Source organism: Urocitellus parryii, chromosome 8 (assembly GCF_045843805.1).
Source record: "Urocitellus parryii isolate mUroPar1 chromosome 8, mUroPar1.hap1, whole genome shotgun sequence".
Classification (NCBI taxonomy): Eukaryota; Metazoa; Chordata; class Mammalia; order Rodentia; family Sciuridae; genus Urocitellus; species Urocitellus parryii.
The window spans coordinates 81,833,006-81,853,336 of NC_135538.1; the positions used below are offsets into that span (position 1 = coordinate 81,833,006).

Here is a 20,331-nt window from a genome sequence, read left to right on the forward strand (position 1 = left end):
TTAATCTGGGCTCACTCATGACAAATGGTGGCTCTTCAAATTGCTGCCCAGCGTACCTATTCTTTAAGAATAATTTTCTTAATCTGAAAACTTCTATTGCATGATCAGTTTTTAATCATGAGGTTACATATATTATATTCACATATTTCTATATTTCAAAAGAATTTCAAAAGACTGACAAATGTAACAGTAAAATTATTTACCAATAAAGAATTGCTTTGTCTTTCCTTAATGTTACTGAGTTAAATGTTTCAAGTAAACACCATACTCTTAAAAATCTTTCCATTGAATGTTCATTTTCTAATGAGAAAATTTCATTCTTATAAAATATCTGAGGGAAAAAAGTCCTTACTCTTTATCTGTATCTCCTTCACTTTCTTCTTCATGATCAAAGCTCCAATTATTTTTAAAACCTCCATCTCTCTTAGACTCTGATCTAGCCAAAGCTGAAATAAAAACAAACTGAAATAAGTATTTATTAATAGAGCTATTCAATACAAAACAAATCTGAACATTTCCCAAGCTCTTTGATTATTCTAAAATTTCTTGTGGTTTTTTTTTGTTGTTGTTGGTGGTGGTGGTGGTGGTTTTTTTTGTTGTTGTTGTTTCTTTATTTGTTTGTTTTTTGGTGGTGCTGGGATTGATCCAAGGGCCTTGTGCATGCAAGGCAAGCTCTCTACCAACTGAGCTATATCCTGAGCCCTTCTTCTTCTTCTTCTTCTTCTTTTTTAAACTATTTTTTGTAAACATCTTATTTTCTCCAAAGAGAAAACACATTAAAATGTTCTTTTTTTCTAATTATTATATGTATCTGCTACACAAAGAAGCTCAAATTAGTAAGATATAATAAAAATGGGGAGAAGCACATGAATATGTACAAATGTATAAAATCATCCCTAAGTCTCCTTTGACCACCAATTCTAGAAATTAATGACTAATTTAAAAATAGTTTGCTTGCTTTACTCATGAGAACTATATCCAAACCTCTAGCCTTTTCCTTAAATTCCATCATCTCTGCTTTTAACAGAAGAAAAATAAAACAAGGTTTCCTGTGTTGGCAAGATGGTTAATTCGATGTCCAGAAAAACTTCAAATCAGAATACCAAAAATGCTCGTATGTTAAAAAAAAAAAAAAAAAAAAAAAAACAGTAAGCATATAGCTGAACCCCCCTGAAGTCATAAATAACTAAAAAGTAGGAATCCAGAAAGATAAATAAAGTTCCAAAGCTGGCATATGTCTTGGAGCCATGACAAAAAAAAAGCCTGATGTCCTAGAGCCTATGCTTTAAGGAGATTAATTTCAGAATTTTAGCACAATGACACATAAGGTTAAAAAACAAAACCGGGAGGATAACACTCCAACGAGGTGAGCCGGGGGAAAAAAGAGAAAAAAGGGATTCACTAAAGAATAATTGTAATGTTTGATCCTTGACTCTAGGGTTCTGAATTGAACTAAAGACAAATAAATTATCTGTGTGTCTACCTCACAGTCAGTGTTATAGCATAAATGTTCAGATGTTGAAATCCCAACCCCAAGGTGATGGTATTAAAAGGAAGGCCTGGGCTGGAGTAAAGCACACGTGAGGCACTGGGTTCATCCTCAGCACCACATAAAAATAAATTAATAAAAGTATTGTGTTCATTTAAAACTAAAAATTAAAAAAAGAAAAAGAGGGAGGGCCTTTAGAAGGCATAGGGTAGAGCCATCATAAATGTGATTAATGTCCTTATTTTTTTAAAAAAAGAGAGACATAAGGGAGTTTGTTTGCCCTTCAACCACAGAATAGTCAGAACACATCTATAAAGAAAGCAAGCCCTTATCAAATACTGCATCTGGATACCTTAATCTGACTTTCCAACCTTCAGAACTTTATATATATAGTTTAAATCTATAGTACTTTGTTAATAGCAACCCAAATGAACTAAAACCATTAGGGAATTCCTAATCATAAGTACATAATTATTAAGGTTTGAGGCCAGAATTTCACAACCTACATGGCCCAGCAAAGTACATAATTAAAATAGCCTCTCCTTTGTTTCAAAAAGCAAAGGATGATAATGAAGGGAATGTCATCACCTGGAAAGCAATTAAGATACCCACACTGCCACTGCAGTTGCTCTAAGGCCTACCACCTTCAGAAATTGACCTGTGGTATATATGGCTACCCTACTAGGCACAAGAGAAAATATAACTGTATGTCAAGGCTAAAAGAACAAAATAATACTATTCAAATGAGGCACCTAAAAATCATATGCCACAGATTAAGGCAGAGACTCCATTAAAGAACACCTAAATCTGTGAGGGCAGCTACTGAAATATCCAGTTCATGTTGAGAATCTCAACAACTAGTCAAGCAATAAAATGTTCTGGTTAAAGAAATAATTCCAAAAATAAGTAAAACCTCACATGAAAACATCATTAGCCATCACTGAAATGCAGATTAAAACCATAATGGGAAACTACTTCCCACCCATTAGGATAGCTGCTATTATTATTATTATTATTATTATTTTAATGTAAAGTAGTGAGCTGGAACTCCAGTGCATTGCTGGTGGAAATGTAAAATAGTACAGTCACTGTGGAAAAAGTCTGGCTGTTTCTCAAAGAGTTAAACACCCATGCAAGATGGAGTGATGCCACTTTTAATCCCAGTAAGTCTGGAAGTTGAGGCAGGACTCAGCAACTTGGTGAGACTCTGTCTCAAAAAAAAAAAAAAAAAAGTGCTGGGGTAAAGCTCAGTGGCAAGGTGCTCTGGATTCAATATCCAGTACCACCAGGGAAAAAATAAGTAAATCAGCTACATAATCCAGCAATTCCACTTCTGGGCATATACTCAAAAATAACTGAAAATATGGATTCACTTGTGCACCAACCTTCACAGAAGCATTTATAATAAGTGAAAAGGTGCAAACAATCCAAATGTCTATTCCTAAGAGAACAGATAAATAAAATATGGTGTATGTATACATACATACACACTCTGTAGTATTATTCAGCTCCTGAAAGAATGAAATTTGGATATATGCTACGACTTAGATGAAACTTGAAAACACTACTCAAACAGGCAAGAAACAAAAGACAAATACTGTATTATTCCACTTATCTAAGATAGCTGGAATAAGCAAACTTATGAGACAGAAAATAGAACAGAAATAAAAGTAGGCATAATTGTAATTTTATTACAAAAAAAAACTCTTCTTAAAGGAGTGGGAAGACTCAATGTGACTTACATAAGCAAACAAATTTTCTCTTAAAATACATAAAACATAAATGCAAGTCTCAAAAATTAATTTCAAATATGATTTCACAACCAAAAATACCATGAAACAGGAGGAAACAACTTATCATGACCTAATATTAAACTTCTTTACGTATATACTGTGTTAAAAATATAAATAAATAATAGTAGATAATGAGAACAAGATTTGTTGGAGAAAGAAGTCACAAATAAGCAAGAATGGAAAGCTAATTATTCTCTGTAGTGCTGAATTAGAGTCAGAGATATCAATATGAACTCATGTTTATTTAGTATATACATACAGATGGTCAGATGTAAATATAGATGTGTTATAACATTAGTATAAATGGCTAGGACTTTGTCCTATAAGAGGATCCAGAAGCAGCAATACCCCAGTAGCAACAAGCATGCCCACAATCCAATCTTGGATTTTATATACCATTTTCTCCAATAAAGGAATCAGAGATCTTAATGGGGAAAATGCCTGATTTTAAGGGAGAGGCAGGAAAAATACAAGTTGAAACTGGTATATCTTATAGTGCCAGAATATAAGAAAGTGCTTTAAAAAGAAAAAAAAAAAAAAAAAAGGAAGGGGGTAGGGGGCTGCAACGCAACATCAGATGAGTTGAGGAACCAACCTGAAAGAACTCCCCAAAAGTCTAGCAAAATTGGCACAATTTTAGTAAAAAATGAGAATAGCATTGGATTATAATCCCACAATTAAAATAAATACAGAGAAATTTTCATAGGAAAATTTCAAATAGCAGTCACACATTCCTTCCTATAAGAGAGAACTTAATTCTCCTTCCCATGAGTATGGACTGGACTTGGTAACTTGTTTAAAAAAAAAAAAAAAAGACAACCAAAAGGGGAAAAAAAATTGAAAGTGGAGAAACCTGATAAATAGTACATTAGCCAAAATAAATGATCAATGTCAACATCAACACTGATATGTCTTATTCCTAACTTATATCCTTTAATACAATATGATGAAGATGATACTTCAGCTCTCTTGGTTTTCATCTCCAAAATTCATAATGCCAGGTTAATCACCAAAGAAATCAGACAAATCAAACTGAAGTACCTTCTATACAGTAGCAGCTGCCTGAAATCCCAGCAATTTGGGGGGCTGAGACAGGAGGACTTACTGCAAGTTCAAGGCCAGCCTCTACACCTTCAAGAGGCCCTAAGCAACTTAGCAAGACTATCTCAATTTTTTTAAATTTTTTTTAGTCATACATGACAGCAGAATGTATTTTGACATATAATACATACATGAAATGTACATACATCAATCATATTGTCTATTCTATTCTGCTGCCCTTCCTATCCTCCCTACTCCTCCCCTCCTCTCCCATCTTTTCCCTCTATCCAATCTAATGTGACACTTTTTTTTTCTTTTTATCATTACAACATCATATACGTATTCTGTATAACAATGAGGTTCTACTTCCATCTTCCATGCAACTCCCCTTCTCCCTCTTTTTCCCTCCCACCTCTCTTCCCTATTTAGTGATAGTCTTCTTCTCATGCTCTTCCTCCCTATCCCATTTTGAGTCACCCCCCTTATATCAGAGAAGACATTCAGTATTTGTTTTTTAGGGATTGGCTAACTTCACTTAGCATAATCTGTTCTAATGCCATCCATTTGCCTGTACATGCCATGATCTTGTTATTTTTTAGTGCTGAGTAATATTCCATTGTGTATAAATGCCTCATTTTAATCCATTCATCTATTGAAGGGCATCTAGATTGGTTCCACATTCTAGCTATTGTGAATTGTGCTGCTATAAACATTGATGTGGCTGTGTCCCTGTAGTATGCACTTTTTAGGTCTTTTGGGTATAGTCCGAGAAGGGGAATAGCTGGGTCAAATGGTGGTTCCATTCCCAGCTTTCCAAGAAATCTCCATACTGCTTTCCAAATTGGCTGCCCCAATTTGCAGTCCCACCAGCAATGTATGAGTGTACCTTTCCCCCCACCCAATGCTCGCCAGCACTTGTTGTTGTTTGACTTCATAATGGCTGCCATTCTTATTGGAGTAAGATGGTATCTTAGGGTGGTTTTGATTTGCATTTCTCTGACTGCTAGAGATGGTGAGCATTTTTTCATGTATTTGTTGATTGATTGTATATCCTCTTCTGAGAAGTTTCTGTTCAAGTCCTTGACCCATTTGTTGATTGGGTTATTTGCTTTTTTGTTGTTTAACTTTTTGAGTTCTTTGTATACTCTAGAGATTAGAGTTTGAGGGGTAAAAATTTGTTCTCAGGATGTAGACTCCCTATTCACTTCACATATTATTTCTCTTGCTGAGAAAAAACTTTTTAGTTTGAATTCGTCCCATTTGTTGATTCTTGGTTTTAACTCTTGTGCTATAGGTGTCTTATTAAGAAATTTGGGGCCTGCCCCCACGTGATGAAGATTAGGGCCCACTTTATCTTCTGCCCAGACCAGAGGAGGAGGAAGCCCGGCGCCAGCCCAGTCAATTTTTTTTTTAAACGTGGGGTGGGGGGGCACTGGAGATGTAGCTCAGTGATAGAGCATCCCTGGGTTCAATCCCCAGTAACAAACAAACAAGAATAAAACTGTCAGTGGTAAGAAAAAAAAGGAAAGATTGGGAACCTGTCAAAAATCTGAGTACATAAAGGAGACATGACAAACATTCCAAGCCAAATTGGACTCAAGAACATTTAGTAAACATTAGTGGAATAACTAGTGAAATTCAAATTAAATCAGTAATAAAGTATTAGTATTGTAATGCTAAATTTCCAATTCTTCACAAATATACAAAGGCTATGTTAGGTGGCAATATTAGTGAATGCTGGGTAAAAAATAGAAACTATATCATCTTCAAAAGTTCTCTATAAATTTAAAAGTATTCCTAAATAAAAAGTTAAAACACTGAATGTAAAATGAACCTGTTTCAAAAGTTAAAACCCACTAAAGGAATTAGGGATTTATACACAGAACTCTTACAAACCTAATCATACAATATCCCAGTAGATGATAGAATAAAGGCTACAAATAAGAGCAAAACCAACAACTTCATAAAGTAATAAATGCCAATGAGGTAAAAAATTAATTCTAAAAAGTAAATAAATTTTTAAAAAAACTGAGTTTGAGTCCTAGCATAGTAAGTAGGGATAAAAACTTAAAACTCTGGGGCCAGGGCTGTGGCTCAGCAGTAGAGAACTCACCTAGCACATGCAAGGCCCTGAGTTCCATCCCTGGCACCACATAAAAATAAATAAAACAAAGCTATTGTGTCCCAACTACAACTAAAAAATAAATATTAAAAAAAAAACACTTAAAACCCTCAGAAGTCCCTGAGTGTATTTACAAACTATTATGGCTGACATTTGTGATTATGAGTGGAAAATTATACACTATATTCTGCTTACAAAATTAAGGAGAGAAAGAAAATAAAAGGTTAAGGAAAGACCCCAGTTAATAACAAATTAAACACATACTTTTTTATTCTTTCATTTACTAACTCATCAACTGCAGTGATAGGGATCAAACTTAGGGTCTGGTGCATGCTAGGCAAATGTTCTACCCCTAAACCTTCAGCTAACACATATATTTTTTCTACATACTTTTCACTAAAATGACAATAATGTAAAGAGGGGAAAAGCAGAAACCCATCAGAATTAAAAAACAAAAACAAAAAAACAACAATAGAGAGGAGATAACAGTAGATTAGAGATGTAACAAAAGTGATGAATGGTGAAATTTTGATAAATGAGTAGGAGCTTACTTGACAAAAGAAGGCAAAGACCTAAGCAACTATGAGGACACAAATTACCAAACTAACAAAGAAGCAAAAATTGATATTTTGTTTTGTTTGTGTGGAGCTAGGGACTGAACCCAGGGGTGCTCTACTACTGAGCTACATTCCCACTTCTTTTATTTTTTATTTTGAATAGGGTCTAGCTACATTGGCAAGGCTGATCTGGAACTTGCCATTCTCTTGCCTCAACCTCCCAAGTCACTGGGATTTCCAGGCACGCATTATAAAGCCCAGACAAAAGAAAATTTTAACATTATATCAATAAAACAAATAAGTATTACAAATTTTCCCACAAAGAAAAACTTAAGACTTAGAAAGTTTTGCCAGTATTTTTTTCCAGCTTTTTAAGAAAACAGCACCAATCTTAACCTAAACTTAAAAGGACAAATTGGCATCCTGGGTCACTAGATATGATAAACTGAGAGGGGCAAAGGGCATTTCTTACTTAAAAATGCATAAACTGAATCTAATCATGAGGTAAAATCAGATAAACTCAAATTGAGATAAACCCAAACTATAAAATAACTATCTGATTTTCTTCAAAAACAGAAAGGTCAGGAAAGACAAAGGAAGACTGAAAAGCTATTTCTAGATTAAGAGAGATAAAAGACATGACAAATAAATGTAATACAGATTCTGTATGAGATCATGAGTAAGAATTTTCTTTTCCTATTAAGGAATATTTTTAGGTCAAGTGGTAAAAAAAATTGAAGGAAAAAGTTTGTAGATTAGAAAACAGCATGATATCAATGTTAATTTTCTGTTCTTGATAATGGTACATTAATGGTTATAAAAGAATGTGCAGTTTCTTTAAAAAAAAGGAAAAAAAGCAAAAGGAAGAGGACTAATGAATTAAGTGGGGGTAAATGAGCATCATGTTCAAAATTCACTTTCAAATAGTTCCCTAAAATGTTTGTTTATGTAAATATAAATATATATCTGAAGGAAAAAAATATGAAAAAGCAGTTGTGGTAACATTTCAGGAAACAAGTGAAGAATATATGAGAAATCTTTGTACAAGCTTACCACTTTCATGCCTATAACCTCAGCCACTTGGGAGGCTGAGGCAGGAGGATCACAAGTTCAAGGTCAACCTGGGCAGCTTAGCAAAATCCTGTCTCAAAACCTAGAAAGGGGGCTGGGGATGTGGCTCAAGCGGTAACGCGCTCGCCTGGCATGCCTGGCATGCGTGCAGCCCGGGTTCCATCCTCAGCACCACATACAAACGAAGATGTTGTGTCCATCGAAAACTAGAAAATAAATATTGAAAAATTCTCTCTCTCTCTCTCTTAAAAAAAAAAAAAAAAAAAAAAAAAACTAGAAAGGGCTGGAGATGTAGCTCAGTAGTAGAGCACCCTTGGATTCAATCCCCAGTATCAGAGTAGGGGAGGGTAGAATGCCATTGAAACCACTTTGAAGGTCAATTTGGCAGTACCTAGAGCAAAGCTGTAACTGCACATGCTCTAGGTTCCAATAATTCCATTGCTTAAAGTATATTTTTGGCAAGGTGTCAGCAATCTATGGCCCAGCCAAATCTGGCCTGCTCTGTTTCTAATAAGGTTCATGTAGTAGGAAGGATTTTTACATTTTTAATGGTGGGGGAAAGGGGGATCAAAAGAAGAATGTTTCATAACAAATGAAAATCTCAAAATGTCAATGCCCATAAATAAAATTTTACTGGAACACAGTCATACTCTTTTGTATTATCTATGAATGCTCACAAGTGTTAACTGTGACAGAGATTGCGTGAACTACAAAATGTACGATAGATACTTTCTGGTCCTTTACAGAAAAAGGTTTCTGACCTTTGTCCTAGAAAGAAAATCTTATGTGCACAAGAAAATGGGCAAAGGGGAAGAAGGGGAGGGGAGGGGACATGGGGGTAGAAAAGATGATGGAATAAGACAGACAGCATTACCCTAGGTACATGTATGACTGCACATATGGTGCAACTCTACATTGTATACTACCACAGAAATGAAAAGCTGTGCTCCATTTGTGTACAATGAACTGAAATGCATTCTGCTGTCATGTATAACTAATTAGAATTAAAAAAAAAAAAAAAGAACTATCATAGTCAACCCTCTAAATCCTCATGGTCCATATTCACAAATTCAGCCACACATGGATTGAAAATCTTTGGGGGGAAAAGTTGCACCTGTACTCAACAACTACAGACTTTTTTTAAACATTATTCTCTAAATGATACTATGTAACCATTTACATTGTATTAAGTATTACAACCTAGAAAGTATAACACAGAATGGGCAATGTACCCAAATGCCATATCATTTTATATAAGGAAGTGAGTATCAAAAGATTTTGGCATTGGGAGGTGAGGTCCTGAAACCCACATGTTGAGAATACAGAGGGATAACTATATTCATAACATGGAATAATAAATGACAATGAAAATGAAAGCACTGGTTTATTAATATTAATATGAAGAACAAATACAGAATGACATGATTTATAAATTTGAAAACATGCAGAATTATATGTAATTGTACATATTGTACATGTAAGTATATATAGTGAGTGTATGTGTGCATACGTATTTTTTTACAGTACTTACAATTAATGTATTTTAGGAACTTTTAAATTTACTGTTTTCCAAAGCTATTAAACTTCTCTCCAAAGTATACAAAAAGCAAAGAGTTCACCTCAGCATCAACTGTAGTGGTAATGTTTTCTTCTTTAAGTCAGGATGTAGAACATGAGTGTATGCCATATTATCCTTTTCATTTCACACGAGTAAAATATTTTCTAATAATTTTTAAAACTATCACTGGTAAGTGTTTATAGCAATGAAAAATGACAAACATTTTAAAGAACAACTAAGAGAAAAGTTAACTTCTGCAACTTAGAAATATAAAAAAGCAGTAATAAACTACAAAGAAAGAATTAAATGCAAAAGTCAAGAAACCTTTCAATTAAGCAATTTTAGGTGGCTCTGTAGGGTTATATAGAGCCAGTCTTTCTCAAGAACTGTCAAGATTCCCCAAAGGCAAAGCTTCTCAGAGCCCAGGAGTCACTATTTAACAAGTGTGAGTATGCTGTTATAGACAGAGCCCACTTGAGGATGCCTTTAGACTACATGGAGAGGGAAGGACCCAGCCAGTTAGACATCCAATTCCGTCTTGGAGTCTCCAGACCAGTCAAGACACCAAATCATGCCTGCAATTGCTACCCGAGCAGAAAAATCAACCTGATGAGCCTTTTTCATTCATGATCTATCAAATCTTCACCTGTTGGTAAAGAAGACAAAGAAATACAATGTCCAATACTACCTCAAAATGAAGTCTTAAAATATATTTGTGGGAATGATATTAAATTATACCCCTTGTAAGTCACAAAATCCACAATATTCTTTCCCTTAGGACTCAGCAATTGTTCACGCTTCACTAAGTCATCTACTTCTTCATTCCATTGAGTTTCTACAGATCTTTTGTGGTGTCATATAGTCAGTTCAGTTCAAGTCCATCAGCCAGGCAGCAGTTTGGCACTGGTTGTCTTACTGGAAAGTCCTTGACTTTCTATGGAACAGAAACAAGTGGTGGTACTTTTATCTAAAGTACTACATACAGCTGGTTCTACCTTTACATAGGATACACAATCTCTAAAAAGACAATTATCTCAAGTTGATGCTTACAATATTCTAAAGCCAGAAAATGTCCCTTCTGCTGCAAAAAGGTGAGAGGACAAGGATTATCCAGGCGGCAGGGGAATTCAGTATTCAGTGAGATGGACCAATGGAATGTGAGAAACACTTTAAATCTGAAGAAGCTAATGCAATTCAACCAGGAAAAAAATTATCCCTTCATGATAAAATTAAGAGACTTGAGAAACAAGTAAAGACTGTAAGTGGTGAAAACAAAGGAGAATGGGGAGCTGACATCTAAACCTGTGAAGAAAATGCTCAGGAAGATCTTCAGATTTAACTGCTACTATAACAAAATGAAATTGCTATTGATATTCTTTGAAATCATTTGGACAAAACAAACTTTGAAGATAGAAAAGAAATCCCATATTCATCTGAAACAGCACCCCTCACCCCCACCATATACCCAAAATAACAACCTTCAAAGGCAAAATCAGAATATGGTTAGTCTTACTACCTTAGACAGCTTCAAGGTAACTTGCTGCCCACATCCAGCGAGGGCAACTGAACCAAAGTCACTCGTGTGAGTGTGAATCTGGGGTGATACAAAATACCATGCAGACATGGAATACCTTTTTATAAGCTTCAGGACGGCTTCCGGCTCAGGGCCTCAGGCTCCCACAAGGGAGGGCAAGAAAATTAGAGAGAGAGGGAGGGAGGGAGGGAGGGAGGGAGGGAGAGGGAGGGAGAGGGAGAGGGAGGGGGAGAGAGGGAGAGGGAGAGGGAGGGGGAGAGAGGGAGAGGGAGAGGGAGGGGGAGAGAGGGAGAGAGAGAGAGTGAGTGTATGTGTGTGTGTGTGTGTGTGTGTGTGTGTTCTGGAGCTGGATTTTATTGGGGAAGCTGTTTCTTAGAAAAGGGCAAGGGTAGGATTACAAAGGAACAGGTGAGTGTAACTCAACCCCATGGGGTGACACCTACTCCTGGAGCCACGCCTCATTATCTCAGTAGAGGTAAAGCCCAAGTTATTGCAGGGCGCAATAATTGTTTAGTATCTCTTGCCCAGGACTTAAGGGCATGTATTTCTAGAGGCGACAGTAACTATTGTTAATTTGGCACAAGGCAGAGCATCCAGGCATCTCAGTTTGTCTGAGACTATCTTAATTTTAGCATTGAAAGTCCCCTATCTACACTGAAGGACAGGTCCTAATGTTTTCAACAGATGCACAAGTTTCTAGGAAGTAAAAAAATCCTAATGTAGCCAAACAGAGGCTGAAAGCAACACTGTTTTAGAGTCAAATGAATACAATACAGATTATACACCTCTTTCTATAACCTGATATTGTTGCTAAAGTTTGAATATGACTTAAGTGAAGCCCGCCCTCCACCCCAAAGGTTCAGGTATTAAAGACTTAGTCTCTATGGTGGCAGTGTTGAGAAATAGTGTGGACCTTTTCAAGACATGGAGTCTAGGTCCTCAGAACATAAGGGGCGAGCCCTCTAAAGAGATGGTGGGATCTCTCTTATGCTTCCTAGTTTTGAAATTTGATCATTCATTCTACACATACATGCTCTGCCATCTTCCATAAAGCCCTTGTGAATGCTCACTGGCTATACTGTTTGTACTTTTAACCTCCAAAACTGAGCTAAACAAATGCCTTCCTTCATAACTCGACTGCCTCAGGTATTTCATTACAGTAATGAAAAACTAATACAGTTGACAACCTTAATTTACAGTTCACAATGGATCATCCATTATTGCATCTTTTCAAGTAACGTGACTTAGGTATACAATTTAAGTGTGTTGTAATTGTGAGCATTTAACAGTCTTTGTATCAAGATTTTTTAATTTTAATATTGTGACCATGTTTTCCAAGAGTTTAGGTAATGAAAATTATTATAAAAACAATTCCATACATTCACTAAACAACAACAATAAAAGAGCAGGAAGGAAATGTTTCTTTTATGCTTCCTTTTTTCTTCTTACACCTGTCTAGTTTCAGAAATTTTTCAATCATTTCCTGATCAAAGAAAAGTTAAACTAATGATTGCTTATATTGCTAGTTACACCTCTGAAACAAAATCATAAATTGTGTTTTCTACCTTTGTCTATTTTTAATGTCTTAAACTGTCCAAAATTTAGAAATTTGTAGGTTTTGAAGAACTGTCATTTTCAAGTTTGAGAATTGCAGGGCCTCCGTCCATCTATAAAGATATGTTCCAAGACCGTCAAGAAGAGCAATAAACTTAGAGACCATTCACCCAGAACACATAATTTTATTCTCTTTCTCACTATACCAGTCACGGTAGAATATTGTGATCAGCAACAACCTAGAAGAAAAGGTAGTAAGTGAAAGAAAAACAATAGAAACTAAAAATCAAATAGAGAAGGTGTACTAGAAAAGAATAGAAATCAAGGGAAGTTCTTTTTTCTCTTCTCTCCCTACTAAAAGAATAAATTAAATAATAGTAATACCAATTAACACATACTGCTTATTATATTCCTGGAAAAGCATTAAAAATTTAATATAGGCCAGGCGCAGCGGCACAGAAGTGTAATCCCAGCTCCTCTGGAGGCCAAGGCAGGAGAATCATGAGTTCAAAGCCAGTCTCAGCAATTTAGTGAGGCGGTAAGCAACTCAGTGAGACCCTCTCTCTAATAAAATACAAAATAGGGCTGGAGATGTGGCTCAGTGGTTGGGTGCCCCAGTACCGCCCCCCCCCCGAAAAAGGATTTAATATAAACTCACTTAATCCTGATGGTGGCAATCTCAAGGGGTAACTGTTATAGTTTGCCTAAGTGTCCCCCAAAGGCCCAAGTTTTAAAGATTTGATAGTTAGTCTGTGGCCCTACTGGGAGGTGGTGAAACCTTTAGGAGATGGGAAGTTACCTAACTGGGGAAACACCACTGTAGAGGATATTTGGTCACCATCTCTCCTCTTCCTTTCTCTCTCATGTTCCAGCCTCCATGAAGTGAGCAGCTTCCTTTGCCACATACTCCCACCATGAAAATACTGCCACACTACAGGCCCAAAAAAGCACTAGGCCAACGAACCATAGACTGAATCTCCAAACCATGAGCCCAAATAAATCCTTCCTCTTTTAAAATTTTATGATTTTAGGTATTTGTCACAGTGACAAATAGCTGACTAACAAAATAACTACAATTATTACCCTTAGTTTACAGGTAAGAAAATACAGACAGTAAGTAAACTGTCCAAGATCATAGAATTATTAAAGTAGTAGAGTTATGTTGAACCTCAGTATTCTAGTAAAAATCACACTCATTTCTAAGCAAGGTTCTAATATCTCCTGTTTCAAGAATTCATGAAATCAAATCACTTCAACTGGCATAAAATCAGGAAATACACGTGTTTGATTAAGGAGCAAATAAAGAATAACATCAGGATGCAGTTTCCAACAGTAGGACAATCAGAAAGAGGAGGACTAAATGGAAGAACTGAGGCATAGTACCTGGACAGGCCCAAAGAAAAGACCTTGCTCATACTCCACGGAATGCCAATCATTTAGGAGATAGTGGGAAAATATTAAAAAAAATTTATTAGAACGAGCTAGCTATCATCATCTTTACCCTACACTGCAAGCATCTCCTAACTGGTTTCCCTGATAATCTGTTGACCCTCTAAGGCTATCTTCGGGTGACCTTCTTTGCAGCAATTCTGATGATGTCCCTTTAGCTTCATATTGCACCATTCTTCTTGCTAGGACCATATTGTCCTTTCTTAGTTCCCCTAATATGCCACACTCCTATTTTATTCCCTCTGCCTGGAAAGCTCTTATCTCCCTACTTCCCCTTCTCCTATTCATCTTTCAAACCACCCTGATTAGGTCAAATCCTATTTTAAACAACTATCATTAATTCTTAAAACATGATGGTTTGGGGCTGGGGTTGTGGCTCAGTGGTAGAACACTCGCCTAGCATGTATGAGGCCCTGGGTTCCATCCTCAGCACCACATAAAAATAAATAAAGATATTGTGTCCAGCTAAAAAACATATATATATATATATATATATATATATATATATATATATAAAAATTTTGATGGTTTTAATTTTACAAGTGATTGTTTGATTATTGACTTTCCTCACCATACTGGAAATTCTATGGAGAACCCTTTCTTCCCCCTCACCATGTGCCTCACAGTGCAGTGCCTGTAACATAACAGGTGCTAAACAAATATCTATTGAATGAATAATGAGAAAAATGGTAAAACCATCTATCATAAGTGGGAAAAAGCTATGAGACAACAAACGGTAAGTAAACAGATGCAAAAGAAATGAGCCCAAAAGAGAAAAGCTAATTAGATAAATAAATTCAACAACCCATGGCCCAATAAAATTCATACAATTTTAGTGTGATAATATACAAACAAAACAAAGAATGTAGGGGCTGGGGATGTGGCTCAAGCGGTAGCACGCTCGCCTAGCGTGCGTGCGGCCCGGGTTCGATCCTCAGCACCACATACAAATGAAGATGTGTCCACCGAGAACTAAGAAAAAATATAAATAAAATGTTAAAATTCTCTCTCTCTCTCTGTCCCCCCCACTCTCTCTTTAAAAAAAAAAAAAAAAAAAAAACAAAGAATGTACAAGAGTAGGCAGTAAGTCTCCTTTTCCCTAAAAAAAGTCATAAAAGGAAAAAAACTCCACTTAGTAGTTATAAGGAAGCAAAATATATTTTGGAGCAAAGGTCATATAGCTCCTCAAACTTTGAATGATCAAGCAATGCTAACTCCTCTTTGCACTCACTAAAGTAAATGGCATTATCTCCCAACACCTCAAGCCAAAATCTTACTGATTTCTCCTTTACTCTGCACCTCAATATACAATCCATTCTGTCTTACAAACTCTACATTCAAATGTATTTTCAATTTTCCCCCCAATCTCCATTGCTACCATGGCAATACTTCAAGCTAGCACCACTTCTAGACTGCTACAACGTTCTAACTTATCTCCCTACTGCTACTCTTGCTCTTATTCCACATAGAGAAGTCAGTGATTTTTAAAAAACATAAATATCATGGTACTCCCACTGCCCCAAATTCTAAAAATGACTTCCCAATGCCTAGAACGAAAGAAAAACTCACTAGCCTGCACGATAGATCTCTTGCCTCTTACATCACTCTCTCCTTGGTTTGCTACATTTCAGTCATAATCAGTTCCATTTTATTTAATGAATAGAATTATACATCATCTTTGAGCCTTTACACCTATCATCCCCTTGGAAGTGTTTCATAGTCAAGGTGGTCAGCATCACCTCTTCAATGATGCCTCTCCTTTACTTGAACACTGTAAAACAAGCTTATGGACCACTACTTTGTACCTTTTCCCACAGCCTTTATAACAGTTATAATCTGGTTTATTTCATCAATAACAAACACATTCCAGGTAGTGCCAGAAATATGACATTAAAGAGATAAATATGGTAGTATAGAGCTTATATTTTAGTAGTATAAAAAATGGGAAGAAATAAATTTATCATGCAATAAGGGCTGACATGAAAAGTAAAACAGTAAAAGTAATGCCACATTTGTACATGTGCAAATCACTGACTTCTCTATGTGGAATAAGAGAAGAGCAAGAGTAGCAGTAGGGAGATAAGTTAGAACGTTGTAGCAGTCTAGAAGTGGTGCTAGCTTGAAGTACTGCCATGGTAGCAGTGGAGATTGGGGGGAAAATTGAAAATACATTTGAATGTAGAGTTTGTAAGACAGAATGGATTGTATATTGAGGTGCAGAGTAAAGGAGAAATCAGTAAGATTTTGGCTTGAGGTGTTGGGAGATAATGCCATTTACTTTAGTGAGTGCAAAGAGGAGTTAGCATTGCTTGATCATTCAAAGTTTGAGGAGCTATATGACCTTTGCTCCAAAATATATTTTGCTTCCTTATAACTACTAAGTGGAGTTTTTTTCCTTTTATGACTTTTTTAGATTGGTGAAAAAGTGAACTATGTGAAAAAAGACTGCTCTAAATGGATTATTTTTTACTTGTTTACTGACAGTTTTTCCCACTAAAATTAAAGTTCTATGAAGGCAGGGACCTTGACTATCTTATGCACTGTTGTATTCAACTTGATACAGTGCCTAGCAGAGTAGGCTACTATAAATATTTGATGAGTGAATGAAAACCTACTTCAGTTTTTGAAGAGCTCTGTTGGAAAGAACACCAAGTGTAATGTGTAGATGTTTTAATGTTAAAATCTAAAAACTTGTGGGAAAACATTTAGAAATCTTTAAACACTGTAGTACAAATCATATGCAAATTACAGTAAAGTATTTCATTATTAAAAGTGTGACTGGCATGCATGCAGTGCCGGGTTAGATCCTCAGCACCACATACAAATAAAGATGTTGTGTCCACCGAAAACTAAAACAATAAACATTAAACAGATAGTGGAAACTTGTAAAAGTTCTGCTTCTTTGGGGCTGGGGATGTGGCTCAAGGGGTAGCGCGCTCGCCTGGCATGCATGCGGCCCGGGTTCCATCCTCAGCACCACATACAAACAAAGATGTTGTGTCCGCCGAGAATTAAAATAAATAAATAAATAAATAACAAAAAATAGAAGTGTGAGAAACCAAAAAAATCATGGAAAATTAGTACCACTACTAGTATTAAAAGTAGGACTAAATAGTATTTGTTTATTTAGAAAATGCTGAATGAGATAAGGTGAAACTCTAATTTATCTCACCTGTATATTAATAGACCTTAATTAGAATAAACTAAAAGCAATAGTTTCAAATTCCCATCAGCTCTGTTACATGTTACCTTTGTGTTACTTTTATCCTTCTCATGTTCATCCAATCAGAACTAAAGTGACCCAGAAGCCTATAGAAGCCAGAAACTTACTTTGACACAAAAGTATAATCTGCATACTGAATTAATACCTAAATCATCTTTTCAATTTCCTACTTCAAAACAAAACAAAAAATAACACACATATCACTGACCTGTTAGCACAAAAACCACTCTCATTCTCTTGACAGGTACATACACTGCCCAAACTAGGATGGATAATAGGAAATGAACTCATAAAAATTCACAAGCATTATCTTCTTCTTTTTTTAAGTTGTAGATGGACAGAATACATTTATTTATTTATCTTTATGTGGTGCTGAGGATGGAACCCAGGGCCTCACACATGCTAGGTGAGCACTCTACCACTGAGCCACAACCCCAGCCCCCCTCCCACCGCATTATCTTCTTACTAGGAATTTCTAAGGCTGACCTGCACATCAAAGGTTAAGACTTTTTCACTTCTATATGCAAGTAGGAAGAATTAAGCAAATTTCTTTTCTCCACCTCTATTAGCCTTTACTCATTTGTTAGACTAATGTTGAGTACTAAGTGTTCCCATAACTGTATGCTGTTAAAGCAGTATACAAGTCACATCCATCCCAACACCTCCTGCTACCACTAAGGATCTTGCTTAATTTTAAATTAAATTGTACTTTTAAAATTCAGTAATGCTTCTAGTTATTTTAAAAAGTTATCACTTCTACATATTCCATTTTTAAAAGTAAAAAATTATACAGAGTAATTATTTTTTTTAAATTACATACAGTACAGACTCATTTCCCTAAATATATTTACAAATTCGATTACCAGTGTAAACCCTGAACCCTTAGTCAAATAAGTAACTTGAACATTTAAGTTCTTGGTCCACAACTATAACGAAATTCAGCCGTATTTTGAGGGTCCTTATATACACGGGCAATAAGCCAATGGTTACCCACTAACACCATCCCCAACGAAAACAGCTTTTCTTAAGACTAGTAGAGTCACTAACAGTAAATGTTTAACTTCTCCTCACAAGTGAATCAAAATGGAAACACCTAAACTTCGTCTATTAGCTTTAGTGACTGTTTCAAAACCGACACTGTGAACCTCAATCTCTTTCTCCAAATAAATTATTTTAGAAAATATGTTTAGCAAAAAAAAAAAAAAAAAACACACACACACGTTTCCTAAGACTACAGGACACAGCCAGGCCTAATCTGAACGCCGGTTGCAAAAGGAAGCCCGAAGCTCTGTGGAACACACGGATGGGTATTTAAGACCAAAATACCTCTCCCCTCCCCTCGCGCGGCCCCCGATTCCACACAACCTTAGCAATTCGAAACTTTCCAGAAACGCCAACAAGACCCCAGTGCAGTCTGCTCTTATCTTAGGCAACCGTCAGAAGAAAGAAAAATTTTTAATGTCAAAGACTACTGTGCGAACTCTCGGAAAGAAGCCCACAAACTCGGGCTCGCAGCCCGATCCACCCGCGCCGCCTCGAACTGGGGCGGCCAAGCCCCGCGCCCCGGCAGTCTCGAACCCGGCGCCTCCGCGGCACATTCCCTCTCCGCCCTGGCCCACCCCTCGCACTCCGCCGCCCCCACACCCACCTAGCGCAGATAACTGATTATCCGGAGTCCCGGGGGCCACGTTCCCCTACCCTCCCCGCAAAGGCCGAAACAGACGTACCTTCCAAAAAAGTAATCTCCCCAGCGCTGCCGCCGCTCTTGCCGGCCGCCATCTTCCTCCTCCCACGCCGCCTCCTTCTTAATCCATGGCCCACACCGCCGCCGTGCTCGCCGGGATGAGGGGCCGCGCCGTAGGAGGGTAGCCGCCGCAGGGTTGCGGGCCTCGGGCTCAGCCGGCAGGCAGGCGGCGCTCCCACCTCCAAACGGGCCTACACAAAAGCAGGCCAGGCGCGCCCGGGCCTATCCGCAGGCTGACGGGCGATAGCGAGGCCCGCGGCCTGGGCTTTTCCTCAGGCTCCTCCGGGGGAACGTGAGCGGCGACGACGGCGACGGCGCTTCCCGGGCCTACTTCCTCTCGGCCCACGACTCCCCATCCACCGCCCACCCAGGCCGCCAGGGACGCTTCGCTCAGCCGCGGGACCCCAGGAAGGGAGAAGGAAGGCGAGCACTCAAACACGCCTCCCTCCGTCCCAGGCCGTAAAATGGCCGCACCCGCTGCGCCGGGGCGGCTAGGTCTCCGCGACCGTCAGGCGCCTCCGGATCACTCGCTCCTTCTGCAGCCGCCTCCGCTACGGCTGTCCGCCCACCCCGCCCAGCCGTGAATGCATCAGCGGAGGCCCTCGCGACTGTCCATGTGGACAGGGGTGGGTCTCCTCTGCCACTGCCTCGCGTCGGTCGCCACAGCAGCTCTACCGCCGCCGCCGCTCCTCCCCCACGGGCTCAGGAGCTGCCGCCAGGCTGCCGCCCCCGCCCCGCTGCCGCCCCCAGCGCGGCTCCCCCTCCGGGCCCAGGCTGGGCTCGCGGACAGAGCCGGCTGCGGCGCCGACCAGATCCCGACCCTGGGCGCCGCTGCCCAGGCTCCCGGTAGGGCCGACCTTTGGGGCACCCGCTCGGCCTGCACAGGTTACGTCCCAAATCCCCACTGCCAAAGGCCCCATCGCAGAGTGGCGTGTGCACGCTGCCGGGTGGGGGGCGCAGGTGATCCTGGGCCACCACAAATGTGAGGAAATGTTGAGAGTTCGTGTCAGTGAGGAGGCTCTAAAATTTGCCAGCTGAAGAAAAATGATGGTAGATGTCCAGAAAAGGTTCACATTCATTTTTAAATAAGTTTTATTTATCAGACAACATTTAATCACTACACTTTGGATGGAAGTGTTGAAAAACAAGACCTTTGTCACTTAGGTGTCTGAGACTTCAGAAACCATACACTACCC

General features: G+C 38.2%; 1 protein-coding gene across 2 annotated transcripts in view; it reads right to left on the reverse strand.

Moving 5' to 3' along the window:
• Senp6 (SUMO specific peptidase 6) overlaps positions 1 to 19,960 on the reverse strand; it is a 107,992-nt gene extending 88,032 nt beyond the window's left edge. The window contains exons 1-2 of one of the 2 annotated variants that reach the window (XM_077801736.1): positions 19,119 to 19,960; positions 353 to 446 (exon numbers count right to left, since the gene is read on the reverse strand). In XM_077801736.1, the coding sequence (XP_077657862.1) occupies positions 353 to 446; positions 19,119 to 19,170 (146 nt within the window). In that variant the 5' untranslated portion in view covers positions 19,171 to 19,960. The remainder of the gene's footprint in view (positions 1 to 352; positions 447 to 19,118) is intronic. The other variant, XM_077801737.1, reaches the window with a different exon arrangement.
• Between the last annotated feature and the right edge of the window lie 371 nt (positions 19,961 to 20,331).